Below are 13949 nucleotides of genomic sequence, written 5' to 3'. Positions count from 1 at the left end.
AAAAAAAAAATACATTGACTCCACACAGAACTTGGTGCTAGAGATGGAACCCAGAATCATGTGCATGTTAAGCACACTCTGTGCAATCGCCCCTCAGCCCTACCTAGCAAATCTTGATATGTACTCACATCTATGCTCAGGTGGTGGGCTTGATGGGTTTCATCCCTTTCCTTTTGCTTACCCTGTTTCTGCCTTCCAAGTTTTGTCTCCCTTCCCTTTTCTTTCTCACTGCATTTTACCTCCATCCTACTCTGGCTTCTTGGTCTTCTATCAACTTTTACTTTTGAAAATGGTACTATTAGGATTGAAATACTTCCCTGGACATTAACTGAATTCACTAATTGATCATTTACAAAGCCCTGTGACATTCTCTCTCATTCAATCTTCAAAACCATCCCACTGTGAAGGCAAGGTTAATATTAGCCTCTGCTTCCAGTAACTTTTGTGAGCCTCAGATGAGGGTTTTAACCAAACCTCTGGAACTTGTTCAGAGAAATTCTGGTTATAATAGGTCGGAATGGGGTTGGGCAGCCAAGGTGCAGATATGGAATAAGACAGGCATCACCACTAAAGAAAATAATTACGTAATGATCTTTTTTTAAAATTTTTAATATTTGGGGGGGTTGTAGATGGACAAAGTACCTTCATTTTATTTATTTATGTGGTGCTGAGGATCAACCCAGTGCCTCACACATGCCAGGCAAGCTCTCTACCACTGAGCTACAACCCCAGCTCCAAGTAATGTTCTTTTTAGCTGTAAATTCCTGTAAGTTGACCTGTCAAACAGTCTCCTCAAGAAATAAGTTACAAGGCATTAGAAGGAATTCATCTTCCTACAATAATCATTGTGCTAACTAAAAATTAATCAGAGCCCCAGTCAAAAACAAATGAAAAACAAAAAAGCCATGGAAAAGGTAATTTAAGGTTGCTTTTTAGAAATATGACCACTAATATTACAGAAGAGAAACGATTAGTTATGAAATGATTAATTTTGATTTGTGAAAGAGAAAGGGTATCCTTTTGTGCAATAGAAATTAAAAATTTTAAAGTCCTGTCCTTTCATAATAACTTGGCAAAGAATGAATCTTTCCCTAAAAATCAATAGTATTCAGTTTAATTTGGATCCATAACATATACTGACTCATGGCTGACTTTGGGTTTAAATTACTCATGAGTGAGGTGTGAATCAAGTCAAGCAATCTTGCACAGGACTGTTCTATCTACCCCACCCAACCTGATGTATTCAACTGATATCATATTATTTGAACTTAAGAACAATGTTCCCCTCCCGACCCCAAATGGCAGGACAAGAAAAATTTTCAAAAGTAATAAGGACAGCTGAATATTCAGCAGACTTTGAGTTTTAGAAGACAATAAACTCCCCATTTCCTGACTTAGTATATACTGTCATGATGTCAAATGTATATTATTAGATATTATTAGAGTTAGGGTAAGTTGACTTCCTGGAGTTGCCATGTCTTAAGAGAAACATTCATATGTACCACCGATCAGCTCAATACCTGTGAAGAATGCAGAAAAGTTTGGCTTAACTTGAAGCTCTATTCTCTGGCCATGCCTTGTAATGATAATAATGAAGTTGAAAGGGTACTTAAGACCCACACTTTTGCAATTTCTGCACTTTCTGGACTATTAGTATAGTATGAATTATTGGGGGCTAAGTTTCCTTACTTCCAACTGTAGTTCATAAATGCCCAGCAAAATCAAATTAGAAGGAGCACTCATACCCTAAGCGGTAAGAATTTAACTCTTCATTCATCATTACTAGAGCACTTACCTACGTCCCTGATCTAAGCTTATGATGAAGACACAAAAGGGAGCAAACTGTCCTTTGGGATCAGTCCATCTTTCCCAATCCAGTTGTGGCAAGACATATTCAACAAATGCACTGATGTGCAACAGTAATTTAGAGTAACTGGGGGGATTTAAATCTAGAGGATGGAAGTGGAATGGGAGGATGTGGGGTCCAGGAACCTGTGAGGAAAAGACTTTATACCTAAATCTGAATGAGGACTGTGGAGTTGACCATGTAGAAGGAAGGGCTGAGCATCAACTGTCCTCCCCGGGTAAAGAAAGCTGGCACAGCTGAGTCACTTTGAGGGGAGTGTGGCATGGAACTGTATCTTTTAAATAGAAAGTATGGGAAAGAGTTTTTTTTTTTTTTAAATCCTACAGGAAGAGCATGTATCATTTTTATTTTTAAGTCTAAAACTGGCAAACATGGAATCCAACCTCTAGTTCTGAGGACAGATGGAGTAGCAAGCTCACCCAGACTGGAGGCCCTTCACATTCTTTCCAGCTGCTTCCATGCCTCATCCAGCCACACCTGTGACAACGTCCTATGGTTGGGGCTGAGGCTGGGCAGCAGGGAGAACAGGGCTCCTTCCTAACATGACCTGTCTAGGTCATGACCTGTCTAGGTGCCACTGTTATCACCTGAAGTGGCTAATGGTCGGAGAGAGGTTGGTGACAGCAGTAGCACAGTCCCACATGATTGGTGGGCCTGTCCCATTTACTGACCCTTCAGGGGAATGCTGGGAGATCAGCCAGCTATGCACCAGTGAGCTCCACTAGCTTGAGTGAAGCTGTCAGGTGAGGTGGGCAGAATGGAGTAGTTCTAACTACCTTTCTAACCTCCCACCTTCTGGTTTCTTCTCACAGGTCTGATATGGCCCGCTAGCATAAGCCAACACTTGGGGTTCTTGATTGCTTTAGGCAGCTGTCTCCCATCACTCTCCCTGTGTATCTTCTATCCTCTAGCATGGCAACTACTTCCCCCAAGGCTCAGAGCACACAAAGCTCTGCTTCTGACTATACCCCTTTCTAAATGATCAGATCATCTCATTTCTTTCCCTGTTTCTTCACGGTGCTGGGGATGAAACCCAGGGCCCTGCACATATTGGGCAAGTGCCCTACCACTGAGCTCTACTCCAGTCCATACTCATTTCCACAGAAGTGCAGTTCCCCAAAGGTCACTTCTCATTTGCTCTCTTAATCAAATGGCTTCCCTTAAAGTTCTTCCTTTCATCATCTTACTCAAGCAGCAGTAACTTCTTTAAAACATCTTTTTTTTAAAAAAAAAGCTGATGGGAGTCAACAATAACCAGATGAAAAATGTGACTGAAATGACAGGGACGGCAAGGAATTACTACAGGTAAGAGCTGAGGAAACAGCCACTGGACACCTAAGGAACCACACGAAACTGGAGTGATCAGTCTCTGCCTTGGAAATTAAGGTCCTTGGACCAGACAAGATTTCATGACTCTTCCAGATTGGAGATTAGGAGCTTTCAGTCTTCTCTACCAAAACACAGTCTGCCCATTATATTTTCTAGAAAGTATCAGGGGACTCATTTTAGTTACAATGCTCTAAACAGAATTCCAGTGATTCAAAAGGGTCCAACTAAACAGTCTGGGTAAATGTGGATGAAGGAAAGACTGAGAGGCCTGGGTGTGGGTGCTGGCTCTCCCTGTCCTAAAGTCCCCCAGGGTAGTGTGTGCTTCTATAAAACAGGACAGGTGGCATTACAGGCGGAGAGTTGGCGTGTCAGCTACTGGCATGGAGTAGCTTTAGTAAAAGCTAGGCATGCTTAATTCTCAATATATTCCAAGTTGCTCTACCACCTCTTGAACATTTCTTTAAAAACAATGTTGAGATTTTTCTTAGTTAAGGGTAGTAATTTTTACTCTCAACCAAGACAAAAGGGGAAAATTTTTTGGTTAAATCTCATCAACACAGTACTTTTTGCATTGCAGCAGAAACCTAAAGAAAATTCCTAGGACTCAGCAAGTAATGAACATTCCTTCAGTTTTGACTTGCTAGTAAAGTACCTAGAGTCTACTGTGAGATGTCTTCTACCCACCATTATGTCATGCCCATATTACGTGATCATGAGAATTATGCAGGGTGCACAACCATCCTGCAGAAACAAGCCTCCTACCTCCTAAGTGTTGACTGGGAGAAACAGCTCTCCCTCTCTCTTCACAGAAACAAAGCAAAGTCTATAGATCCCAAAGGTGGTTGGTTCTATCTCTCCTATCTCCCTTAGGGAACACTGTTAAAGTCTACAGTTATTGTCCCTAAAAGTCAACTTTTATCTTCTGCTTAAGATAAAATGGGGTGAGATAACATGGGATAAAGGTACAAAGGCAGACATATTTTCTGGGATGTAAGAAACAAACAAAAGCCTCTAACACATAAGAAATAACAGAAACAAAATCAACACCATCTGGGTAGACAAACTGAATGGCTGTTAACTATTAAGTGGTCATCTTCGTGTATTGCTACTGGTGAACTAGTGATTTCCATAGCAGTAAGCTCCAGAAGTCTTAGTTTCTAATTCTTATTCTGATATGATTGGGCCAGGCTGGGGACAGGACAACCCATCATTTTATGTTCTTAGTTTTTCAGTGTTTTTAAAAGCAAAAATATTGGACTGGCAGTGGAATTCAATGATAAAGTGTGTTCCTAGCATGAATGAGGCACTGGATTCCATCCCAGCACTGGGGGGGTGGGGGGGGTGGGGACCCAAAACTCAACAGTAACAGCAACTGCAGAAGGACCAGGAAGGACTTTGCAAATACTTGGGCATTATAAAGAGCCACAGTTATTAATAACATAGCTAAAAGTTCCTCCTTCCAGGCAGCAATCTCTAAAACCTTAAGAAAATCTTCCATTTAAAAAAAATTTTTTTTAAAAGACTGTAGAATTCTAAACTCAAGAGCTAATACATGGGGAATATTAGTCCTTCAGCTACCCTCTCCAAAAACAAGTTGCAAAACTCTATATCTGAAGTAGTAAATTATAGCAAAAAATCTGAAAAGGACTAAAAAATTGAAATAAGCAAAATATAAAAGTTTAGTTGAATGTTTCTATTTTTAATCTTTCTATTATGTCACCCAAATAGCAGTATTTTTTTAAACTGGGGTAACTCTTAACATGAGACCTGCCCTCACCAAATTTTAAATGCACAATCTGGTACTATTAACTACAGGCACAGTGATGTATGGCAGATCTCTAGAATTATTCAACTTGCATAACTAACTTTCTATTCATCAGCAATAATTCCCCATTTCCCCCCTCCACTCCCTGACAACTACTGCTGTATCAGTTTCTGAGTCTGACCATTTTGGATACCTCATGTAAGTGGGATCATGCAGTATTTGTCCTTCCATGGCTGATTTATTGCATTTAGCATGAAGAGTGTTTATTAAATACTTAAGTGAAATCTGTAGTAGTTAGCTGTCTGAAAGTATAAGATTTTTAGGCTAAAGCTCTCCAGGTTATAACTATAAAATATAGTACTCTCAAAGTATATGATGCTACCCTTAAAAATCTTTCAAAAGAGAGAATGTGAATAGGACTTGGGTAAATGGGTTTTCATGAGACTAACATAATCAGAGATCATCTCTGCATCACAAGTAGCCCCCTTGTATCATGTAGTTTCCTCCAATTTAAACTAGTCATAAAAGCCAATAATAAGTCATTTGCTAGATTGTCTGTACCGGTTTATCATCTGTCAAGAATGAACTTGTCTTTAGTATACGATAGGTTGTAATGTGAAAAAAAAAATGGAAGAATCCAGGAATGCATTTAAAATTAGAGGCTTGGGCCCCGCAAAAGGTATAAAGTTGCTCTGAAAATTAGCTGAGGGCCAGAGAAACCAGCAAGATTAGATGTGCCAAGTAGCCCAGCTGACAAGTAAACTGAAATTTGCTGACCAGAGAGAACCATGATCTACAATAAAAGATGTTCGGGCTGGGATTCTGGCTCAGTGGTAGAGCAGTTGCCTCTCATGCAGGAGGCCCTGGGTTCGATCCTCAGCACCACATAAAAACAAACAAATAAAAAATAAAGATATTGTGTCCATCTACAACTAAAAAAAGTAGTTTTTATAAAAAGATGCTCTGTGGAGAAGATGGAAAAAAATCCTTCATGAAAGTTTGTGTTGGCGAACAGGAAACATTCACTTTAAAATAGGATTCAGTTTGGGATGAGGAGGAAAACCTTGATAATATCTATCTAAAAATAGTGCAAAAAAAAAAAAGATGGCCTCTTTCACTTTCCAATTAGTGTTTGGGATGCTCAAAAGTAAATAGTGACCCTAAGATAGCATTAAAAATAAAACAGCAGCAGCAACAACAAACTCTCTATAAGTCCAGAAGTATTAAGTTGAATCATATAAAACTGCCCATTTTTTTGTACATCAAAAAGTTAAGATATCAGAAATTTCATAAGGTTCAATTGAAAAGGGGGAGGTGTCCATTAACTCAATGCTAAGAATAAAAAGTTGAAGACATGCTAATACTTTGCAGTTTCAAAAAGAGGTAGAAGAGTTACTACTGAGGCAGAAACAGAATTTTTAACATTCTATGCCAAACTGATGCTTCAAGTCACACAAAACTACAGCCAGTAGATATCTACCTAAATATGCATCAAAATCTCCACATAAAACCAATCTTTTTCCTTTCTTTTTATCTAACCTATGATACTCATACCTAATAAAATTTTATTCCCTACATATTCCCCCAGCCCTCTTGCTGAATCCCCAAATCTAGATATTAATGGTAAACTTCAAGTACAAAGTCCTCCTGACCCTCCTGCCCCATTATCAATTCACCCTTATTCTCCCACTCCAGCCCTTCTCTACTGCTTTTTTCTTCCAACCTTGGCATAGTGAGTGTCCCATCTGTCCATGTCAAGTTCCCCGGACCCCTTACCTTTTAATATACCAATGATCTAATCTTTCCTGCACAGAATGTGGACATTCTTACAAGCCTGAGTCTCTTTGCCTTTCTCATTCAGAGGAGCTCTGTTGTTTAAAACTACACACACTAGATCTTAACTTTCTACTTTTGCCATATCTAGATCTTTGTGGCTTTCTTAAAACCAATTTCACCTATAAGACTTCAATAAAGTTTGAATTTATGATAATTTTACAGGGGGAGCTGTACAACTGTTCAACTCAAATTAGAATAAAGGTACACATTAATACTGGGTATATTTCTATGCAGAGAGAGATTGTCTATATGGCACACAAAACAGAGCTCTCTGTAGCAGTCTTTCAGAGGTTTGTTCTTTAAAAAGGTAACTTCCTGGACTAAGGAAGAGGTGCATAGGGTTTGAGTGAACACCATCATGCTGTTAAATAAGTTAGAACAGGAAAGGAAGTATGATGAATCTTCAACATTTTGGGGTGATGTAAATTTTCAGAAAAGCGCGAGTACATCATCTCTGACTTTTATTCTACTGGGCTCATTTTTGGCAAGTGAAGAAACCTATTTGTGATGTCACCAGCAGACTGACAGACAAAATATTTTGAATGATCCGACTCAGCAAAACCACCCACCTTGCATTTACATACCTTGAATTCGCAATTTCCACTTTGGTTCTCGCCATGGCGGCTGCCCTTTGTGCGCCTTCTATTGCTCTGTCCACCTTCTCCCTAGTTTTTGTATTTCTTATTGGTATAAGCTGCTTCCTTATTCCACGGACCAGAATATTATTTTTGTATTTTCCCTCTTCTTTGGAGCCATCAGGGAACACGGTACAGCCATATCCATGCCTCTTGTTATTTGCCCACTCGCCTTCATACTTCATGCCGTTGGAGCGCTCGCTGATGCCGAAACCATTGCGCTTGTCGTTCTTCCACTCGCCCATGTAGGTTTCAGTGGTGGTGGCGTCCACGTGGTCTTCCACGGGGCAAAAATCACAATCGACGTCGCCAAAGCTAATGGTGGAGTTGGCATCGCTGGAACTAATTCTGCTCATGGCTGCGTCGCTGCGGACGGAGCTCCGCTTGCTGGAGATGGAAGACTTGGACTCGGACTTGCGAAGTTTCATGCTTCCGAGAAGGGAGCCCCTGCGGAAGAGGCCGCCCTTTTTCTTGCCTCCAAGCTCAGCATCGGCGTGGAAGTTGAGCACGAAGCCTCCGCGGGTGCCTGCCGGGCTGTCAGCTGCAGCCGCTGCATCGTGGAGCACGCTGCCATTGCTCTGCTCGCTGCGCAGGGAGGCCAGGGAGGTGCGCAGGGGCGAACGGATCACCGTGGCCATGCCATAGGGCACACTCTGGCGCACACCGTAGCCGTGCCGCATGCCTCCAGCCCACTGGCCCTGGTAGGTACCTTGGAGAGATCGCAAGAAAGCACAGCATGAGTCAGGAGTACATGGGTGCAACGCCTGTGAGCACTGGGACTACTGGGATAACTCAGAGCACAGGGCAGGTAGGCCCAAGGTCAAATAGGACACACTTCCAAGTCCACCCTAGGATATACTTTTCATCCACTTATAAATTTCGGCCCTGCAATTTTGGCCTTATGATTTCAACTGTATAGGATTTTTCTAAAAGTCGGATAATTTTTGCTTCTAAATTTCATTAAATTTTTCTGAGTGAAAACCATTCCCTTCTAATACAAATAGAGCAAACATTAGGAAACAACTTTTCCTCTTTGAAATTAATATATCAAAAATTCCTTAAGAAGGCAGTGCAAAGATGTAAATCTTATTCTAATTTATTAATTTAGCTGAAAATTTCTAAAAATGACTTAGGTCTATGTTAGTATAATATTCCAACAAGCACAAAGGCTTAAAATGACTAGTAGTGATCTGAATGCCTGGGACATGGGTTGTCAAATGAATGGTCTTAGATTTTCTGTCACACTCAGCATCTTATTTTTAGGTTAGGGAAAACCATTTAATATATAAAATATACAATTTGGATTTGGGTGAACCTTTCTGAGCTGAGTGACTTGACAAATACAATATCCATCCTGAATATATCAAACCATCATGGGAAAAAAATGAGCAATTTGCTTAACATTTTGCCCTTCAAGTGAAAAGATGAAGTTTTGTACCATATTACTTGCTAAACCTGTTTCTCCTGGCCTTTCTCTTTATAGATTTACCCAGCCTTTACCAGTGCAGTGTAAATCATATTACAGACTGGAAGCACCTTGAGGGAAGAAATTACTTCAAAAAGGATCACGAAATCCCCAAATTCTGGCTTATACACATAAGCCAGAAGCTGGATGTTTGATGACTATACAGCTATGGTGGCTGAAAAGAATACTCTCATTAGCACTGGAAAAACTGAGATAAGGCCAGAGGAAACCCATCTTGAGAAAAGATGTACTTGAGAGTATTCATTAAAACTGTTAGTACCAGATCAGTTTTTCAATGAATAGTATTCGCTTTTTCAGAGATAGAATAATCTGAAGTATTTTCTACGGAATAATCTGAAGTGTTTTTCTACTAAATAAGTACAAATGTCTAAATAACTTGGTACAGGTTTTTAAATATTTTTTTGAGGAAATGAAGGTTAAATTAAGGAATTTAGAATTCCCTTTTCAATGTCAAGCCCATTTTCTTTAAACAAAGCAAAATTTTACACTATAGTATCCCCAAAAGCAGCTATCTGGAATTTTTAAATGTAATTACTTCTATGTTAATCATGACAATTTATGATGTCAGAAAATAAATCCTGGTTATGGTCTGTCTGCACCTTATTCTGTTTGAGTATGGAGATTTTTATCTTGCCCTTTGCATTTTATATTACCATGCACAGGTTTCTAATAGATAGGATACATTTATTTTTAATATACTGAGCAATAATGATATTGGTTTGTGTAAACAAAGGCTGATTATTTCATTGCACGTAAAAGCTAAAACTGTAATGATGCCAATTCCAATACTACCTTCACTTTCTGACCATTCTGACATATTTCCATCATATAAACAGATAAACAGTAGAGCAACAATGGAATACTAAATGGGTCTGGTACTGTGAATATTATATTCTTCATAGATGTGCTCTTAACCTGACATCTATGAACTTCTAAAGGGATGGGTGAACCATAGCTTTCTCAAAAGGATAACCCCAAAAGGATAGTTGTATAATAACATTTTAGGGTAAGAAGCTTCCTACTGAATATTTGCAATTGCCAAACACTGCCACAACAGGAAAGGGAACTGAATTATTAGGAAAGTTCACCTTTGACTTTGCCTATATAGATAAAATCTAAATTCTAGGATAAAAGTTATATAATCTGATACATGTACAGTAAAACAAACCACCTTATTTTAATATTTAAAATCACTATAATAATATTCTTTTAACTTTTCTACATAATGTTTGTTTTGCCAGGACAGTTTATAAAAATATTGTGTGATATCAATACATATTTACACTTCTTAAAACATAATCATCTTGGTAAATGTTTAACATTGATGGACAATTAATAGCAAGTTTCCTCAAGTTAGTATCTCCAAAATAAGATCAGTATATGGAATTTCTAAAGAAGTATTGCTTGAAAATCTAGGCTGTTTAAAGCAAGAGCAATAATTAGAAAGTTTAAATCTTTGCTTAACTGTCAAATAGGGAGGGGGGCAGGAATAGCAGCATTGGCCACAATCCCCCCCTATTTTGTAAAATCACAGTATGAAAGAATTCCTCCATGGCATTGCTAGAAACCATTTTACAGTCAAATTGCAAGTAGTTCATCTGAAATTTAAAATAGATTTAGTTTAGTCAATGAACCTAGAAAAAAGGGCCTATTTCTTTATAAAGCAGGTGGGTTCCAATTTCTTCCTGCTGCTCAAATAAAGTTGTAATTAGTTTCTCTTGATTCCTAAAATAGAGATGCAAATTTCACAAGCATAAAAATTATTTTTATGGGTTTTGTTTTAAATTGTGTTCACTTTGGAACTGATTTTTTAGATCTAGCTGTTTTAACTGCACACTCTTGTAGTGGAAAGCATCCAGTTCAGAATGAAATTCAGTCAAATTTGGACTGCTCCGTGCCAAACTTAAGTTTATATGCTACAAAGATAGTTAACAAAATAACGGGTATTCCTAAATATTTTCAATAGTTTTATGACAAGTGAAAAAAACAGTACAGTAGATCAGAATATGCACAAAAAATTCCATGTACCTTAGCTTTGGATTTCTGGAGTATGCTGCTAATTTATTCTTAATTAACACTCAAGGGGTTTCTAGCTCAGCAATACTTCACACACAAATCACTAATAAATTGATAACTTTCAGATGGAATCACTACTTCCTTCTTAACCTTTGGTGCAATGTTACCATAAAATACATAGAATTAAATTTTCCCTAAATCTATAAGAAGATGTACAGGAATGAATATGTGGTGGTACAGAGAATGGAGGCAAAAATAACTCTTATCTTTAGAAGAATAGGGAAAGTGATAATTCCTACTTTGACCAAAAATAAGTTATAGCAATATACTTCCATTTAGACCATTTTATTATTAAAGGATTTTTCTAATGAAGTGACATCTGAGGGAAAAAACAGTCAACAGCAGAGTGTTGTTGACATTCAAAAGTGATTTTTTAAGTTTTTTTATTTTAATTTCTATTTGTAGCACATTAGGATTTTGGGGTTTTAGGTAGAAAACTACAGTACTATGGCAATATCAAATTTTAAGGCTGAGTTAATAAACAGAAGACAGATTCACAAAGTCAGAAGACTTATTTGGTTTCTATAACACATACATAGATAGATCTTACTGTGCTATATATATTTTGATTACCAGGTATAATGAATACTCTAAACCAAGAGATTTTAATGACTAGTAACTTAAAAAGGAGACTATTTTTAACTTAAAACTGAAGTGAGAGAACTATTCACAGTCTTCTAAAAGGGTTATAAAATAATGTCCACTTTTAAAAAGTAAATTTGGCAATCCACTTTTGAGCATGGAATTCAGTTATGTAGTAGAGCTAGGGCTTCCAATAAAAATCTAGTCACAAATTAACAAATATAGGGCTGTCAACCAAGGCATGTTATGTCCATTGAGAACATTTAAGGGGCCCTGATTATCTACTATGGAATTCAGGACTCATACAGCACACAGAAAAGTATTAAAGTTTTTTTTTTTAATCCATGAGAACCATATCTTTTATTTATACTGTAGGATGAAAAGATGTCCTTTTTAGCCAATCCTACCATTCTGCTGTTTTGCATTTGAAACAGGGCCCAAGTATTCTGAGTAAGTGAAGTGTACAAATTGTATAAGCTTTTATATAAGCAATGGCATAACTGGGGTTGCAGTGGGCTGAGAAACTTTTAATTGGATCCCTTTAATATCCTTTAACTCTGAGCGGCTTAATTCCAAAAGGTGATCGCCTCCACACAATCCTTTTCAATTAAATATGATCATGTTTATTATCAGAAAGTGTACCTTGCCAATGCATGACATTCATCTTTCTCAGTTTTGCATACAAATTCAACTTTTGACACCTGTTTCAATAATGTATACTTTTCCCAATTTAAAAAAGGAACTTCTGTCCTACTGTATACAAAATTTCTTTCCCAAATATTGTTAAATATTAAAATAAGGTGATTTTGATTCACAGTCAGGAATACTGTTCAGGTCAACACCTTAATGCAAATCAGTTTTCAGTAATGACATTCTCAGAAGCAAAATTGTTGCTAACTTTGCAGCTATAGGAACACATCTTTCAATTTTTTTAAAATGGAAACTTCACTGCCCATTTCTAAAATATTTTCCCATTAATTTGTCCAATGGTCTGCAAAGATTACTTTTAAGGAAGCAAAAGAAATCTAGAAAGAAAAACATACACCACTTGAATCCCACCTGCATCAGGTGGCCTCTTTGCTCCCTTGATCAGGACGTTCCCAAATGCACCCTAAATAAGGTTGAATTCCCCAACATCCTAGTTATGGGGTTCTGCCTTCTATCTTTAGGCTACTAGAGGACCAAATGCGAAATACGAGACTCCACGTGAAACCAATCCGAGGAGCCGTCAGCACAGACCGGCAGCCTCACAAGCTCAGGGCGTTCGCTCTAACTCCACGGGAGTGGTGATTTCAAACCCGGCCGGGAGAGGGAGGGATCAGGAACGTAATGAGACGGGCTCAAGTGACAGCGTCCTCTCTCCAGCCCAACCCTCCCGGGCGGCGCTCCCTCCTGGTGGCAGTGCAGCGCTGGCGCCGGCCAGGTATATTCACGCCTCACTCCCCCGGGTGTGGACACATCGCCCGCTTATAAGAACGGGGTCAGACTAAACCCTCACGCACCAGTCCCATCCCAAAGCACCCTCCCGGGGGAGGGAGGGCGCGGGAAGTGGGTGGGAAGCTTCCCCAGGTGTTTTGGCGGGTTTCTGGACATGTGCGCTTCGCGTCCTCCCCGCTTCCCCGCAGCCTGGGCAATGCCCACCGCACCGTCTCGTGGAGCAGCTGAGCCGCCCGCGACGCCGCTCACCTCCGTCCCCGTAGGTCTCCACGCCGTACCCGTCCTGCAGCCCGTTACTCCAGGTACCCTCGTAGCGAGCGGGGGTGCACAGGCTCTGCCGGACCCCGTAGCGCCCCTTGAAACCATGTGACCACTCCCCCCGGTACATCCACTTGCCCTTCGTTTCCACCCCCAGCCCGTGCCGCTTGCCCTGAGCCCAGTAGCCCTGGTAGGTGTTGCCGCTGGGCCAGGTGTAGCCTCCGACCACCTCGAAGCCGTGGGACCAGGAGCCCGAGTACTCGCCCTGGCCCTTGGGCCCCGTGCAGATGCCATGCCCGTGCGCCTTGCCCTCCTCCCAGCCGCCGCAGTAGGTGCCGCCATCGTCGAAGTCGAACCTTCCGCCCGTCATTCGGGGGGCAGCCCCGGCGCGCTCCCCGCGGGGGCACGGACGCGGGCAGAGCTAGGCACGGCAGGGTGTAGCTCGGGGGTGGGGGCCCGGCGGGCGAGCTCACGACTGCGCCCCGGGCAGCTCGCGCCGCCGCTCGGCTCCAGTCCGATGCCGCCCCCGTCCTCCCCTCCTCTTTCGCCGCCGCCACCGCCGCCTTTCTCCTCCTCCTCCTCCGCCGCCGCCCGGGCCAGCGCCGCGCGCGAGAGGACAGCCCAGGCTCCCGAGCGGACCTTCAGCTGCTCCCGCCCGCCCACGTGAGCCGGGCGCCG

General features: G+C 40.7%; 1 protein-coding gene across 6 annotated transcripts in view; it reads right to left on the bottom strand.

Annotated features, from left to right (window-relative positions):
* Jph1 (junctophilin 1) overlaps positions 1 to 13927 on the bottom strand; it is a 79821-nt gene extending 65894 nt beyond the window's left edge. For 5 of the 6 annotated variants that reach the window (XM_078017008.1, XM_078017010.1, XM_078017009.1 and 2 more), the window contains exons 1-2: positions 13263 to 13924; positions 7382 to 8141 (exon numbers count right to left, since the gene is read on the bottom strand). In XM_078017008.1, coding sequence (XP_077873134.1) covers positions 7382 to 8141; positions 13263 to 13641 — 1139 coding nt within the window. In that variant the 5' untranslated portion in view covers positions 13642 to 13924. Of the gene's footprint in view, positions 1 to 7381; positions 8142 to 13262 lie in introns of all 6 variants that reach the window. The other variant, XM_078017013.1, reaches the window with a different exon arrangement.
* Positions 13928 to 13949: the final 22 nt, after the last annotated feature.

This window comes from Ictidomys tridecemlineatus, chromosome 7 (genome assembly GCF_052094955.1).
Source record: "Ictidomys tridecemlineatus isolate mIctTri1 chromosome 7, mIctTri1.hap1, whole genome shotgun sequence".
Classification (NCBI taxonomy): Eukaryota; Metazoa; Chordata; class Mammalia; order Rodentia; family Sciuridae; genus Ictidomys; species Ictidomys tridecemlineatus.
The sequence above is the reverse complement of the archived record's forward strand: the minus strand, read 5'-3'. Positions and strand labels throughout refer to the sequence as shown.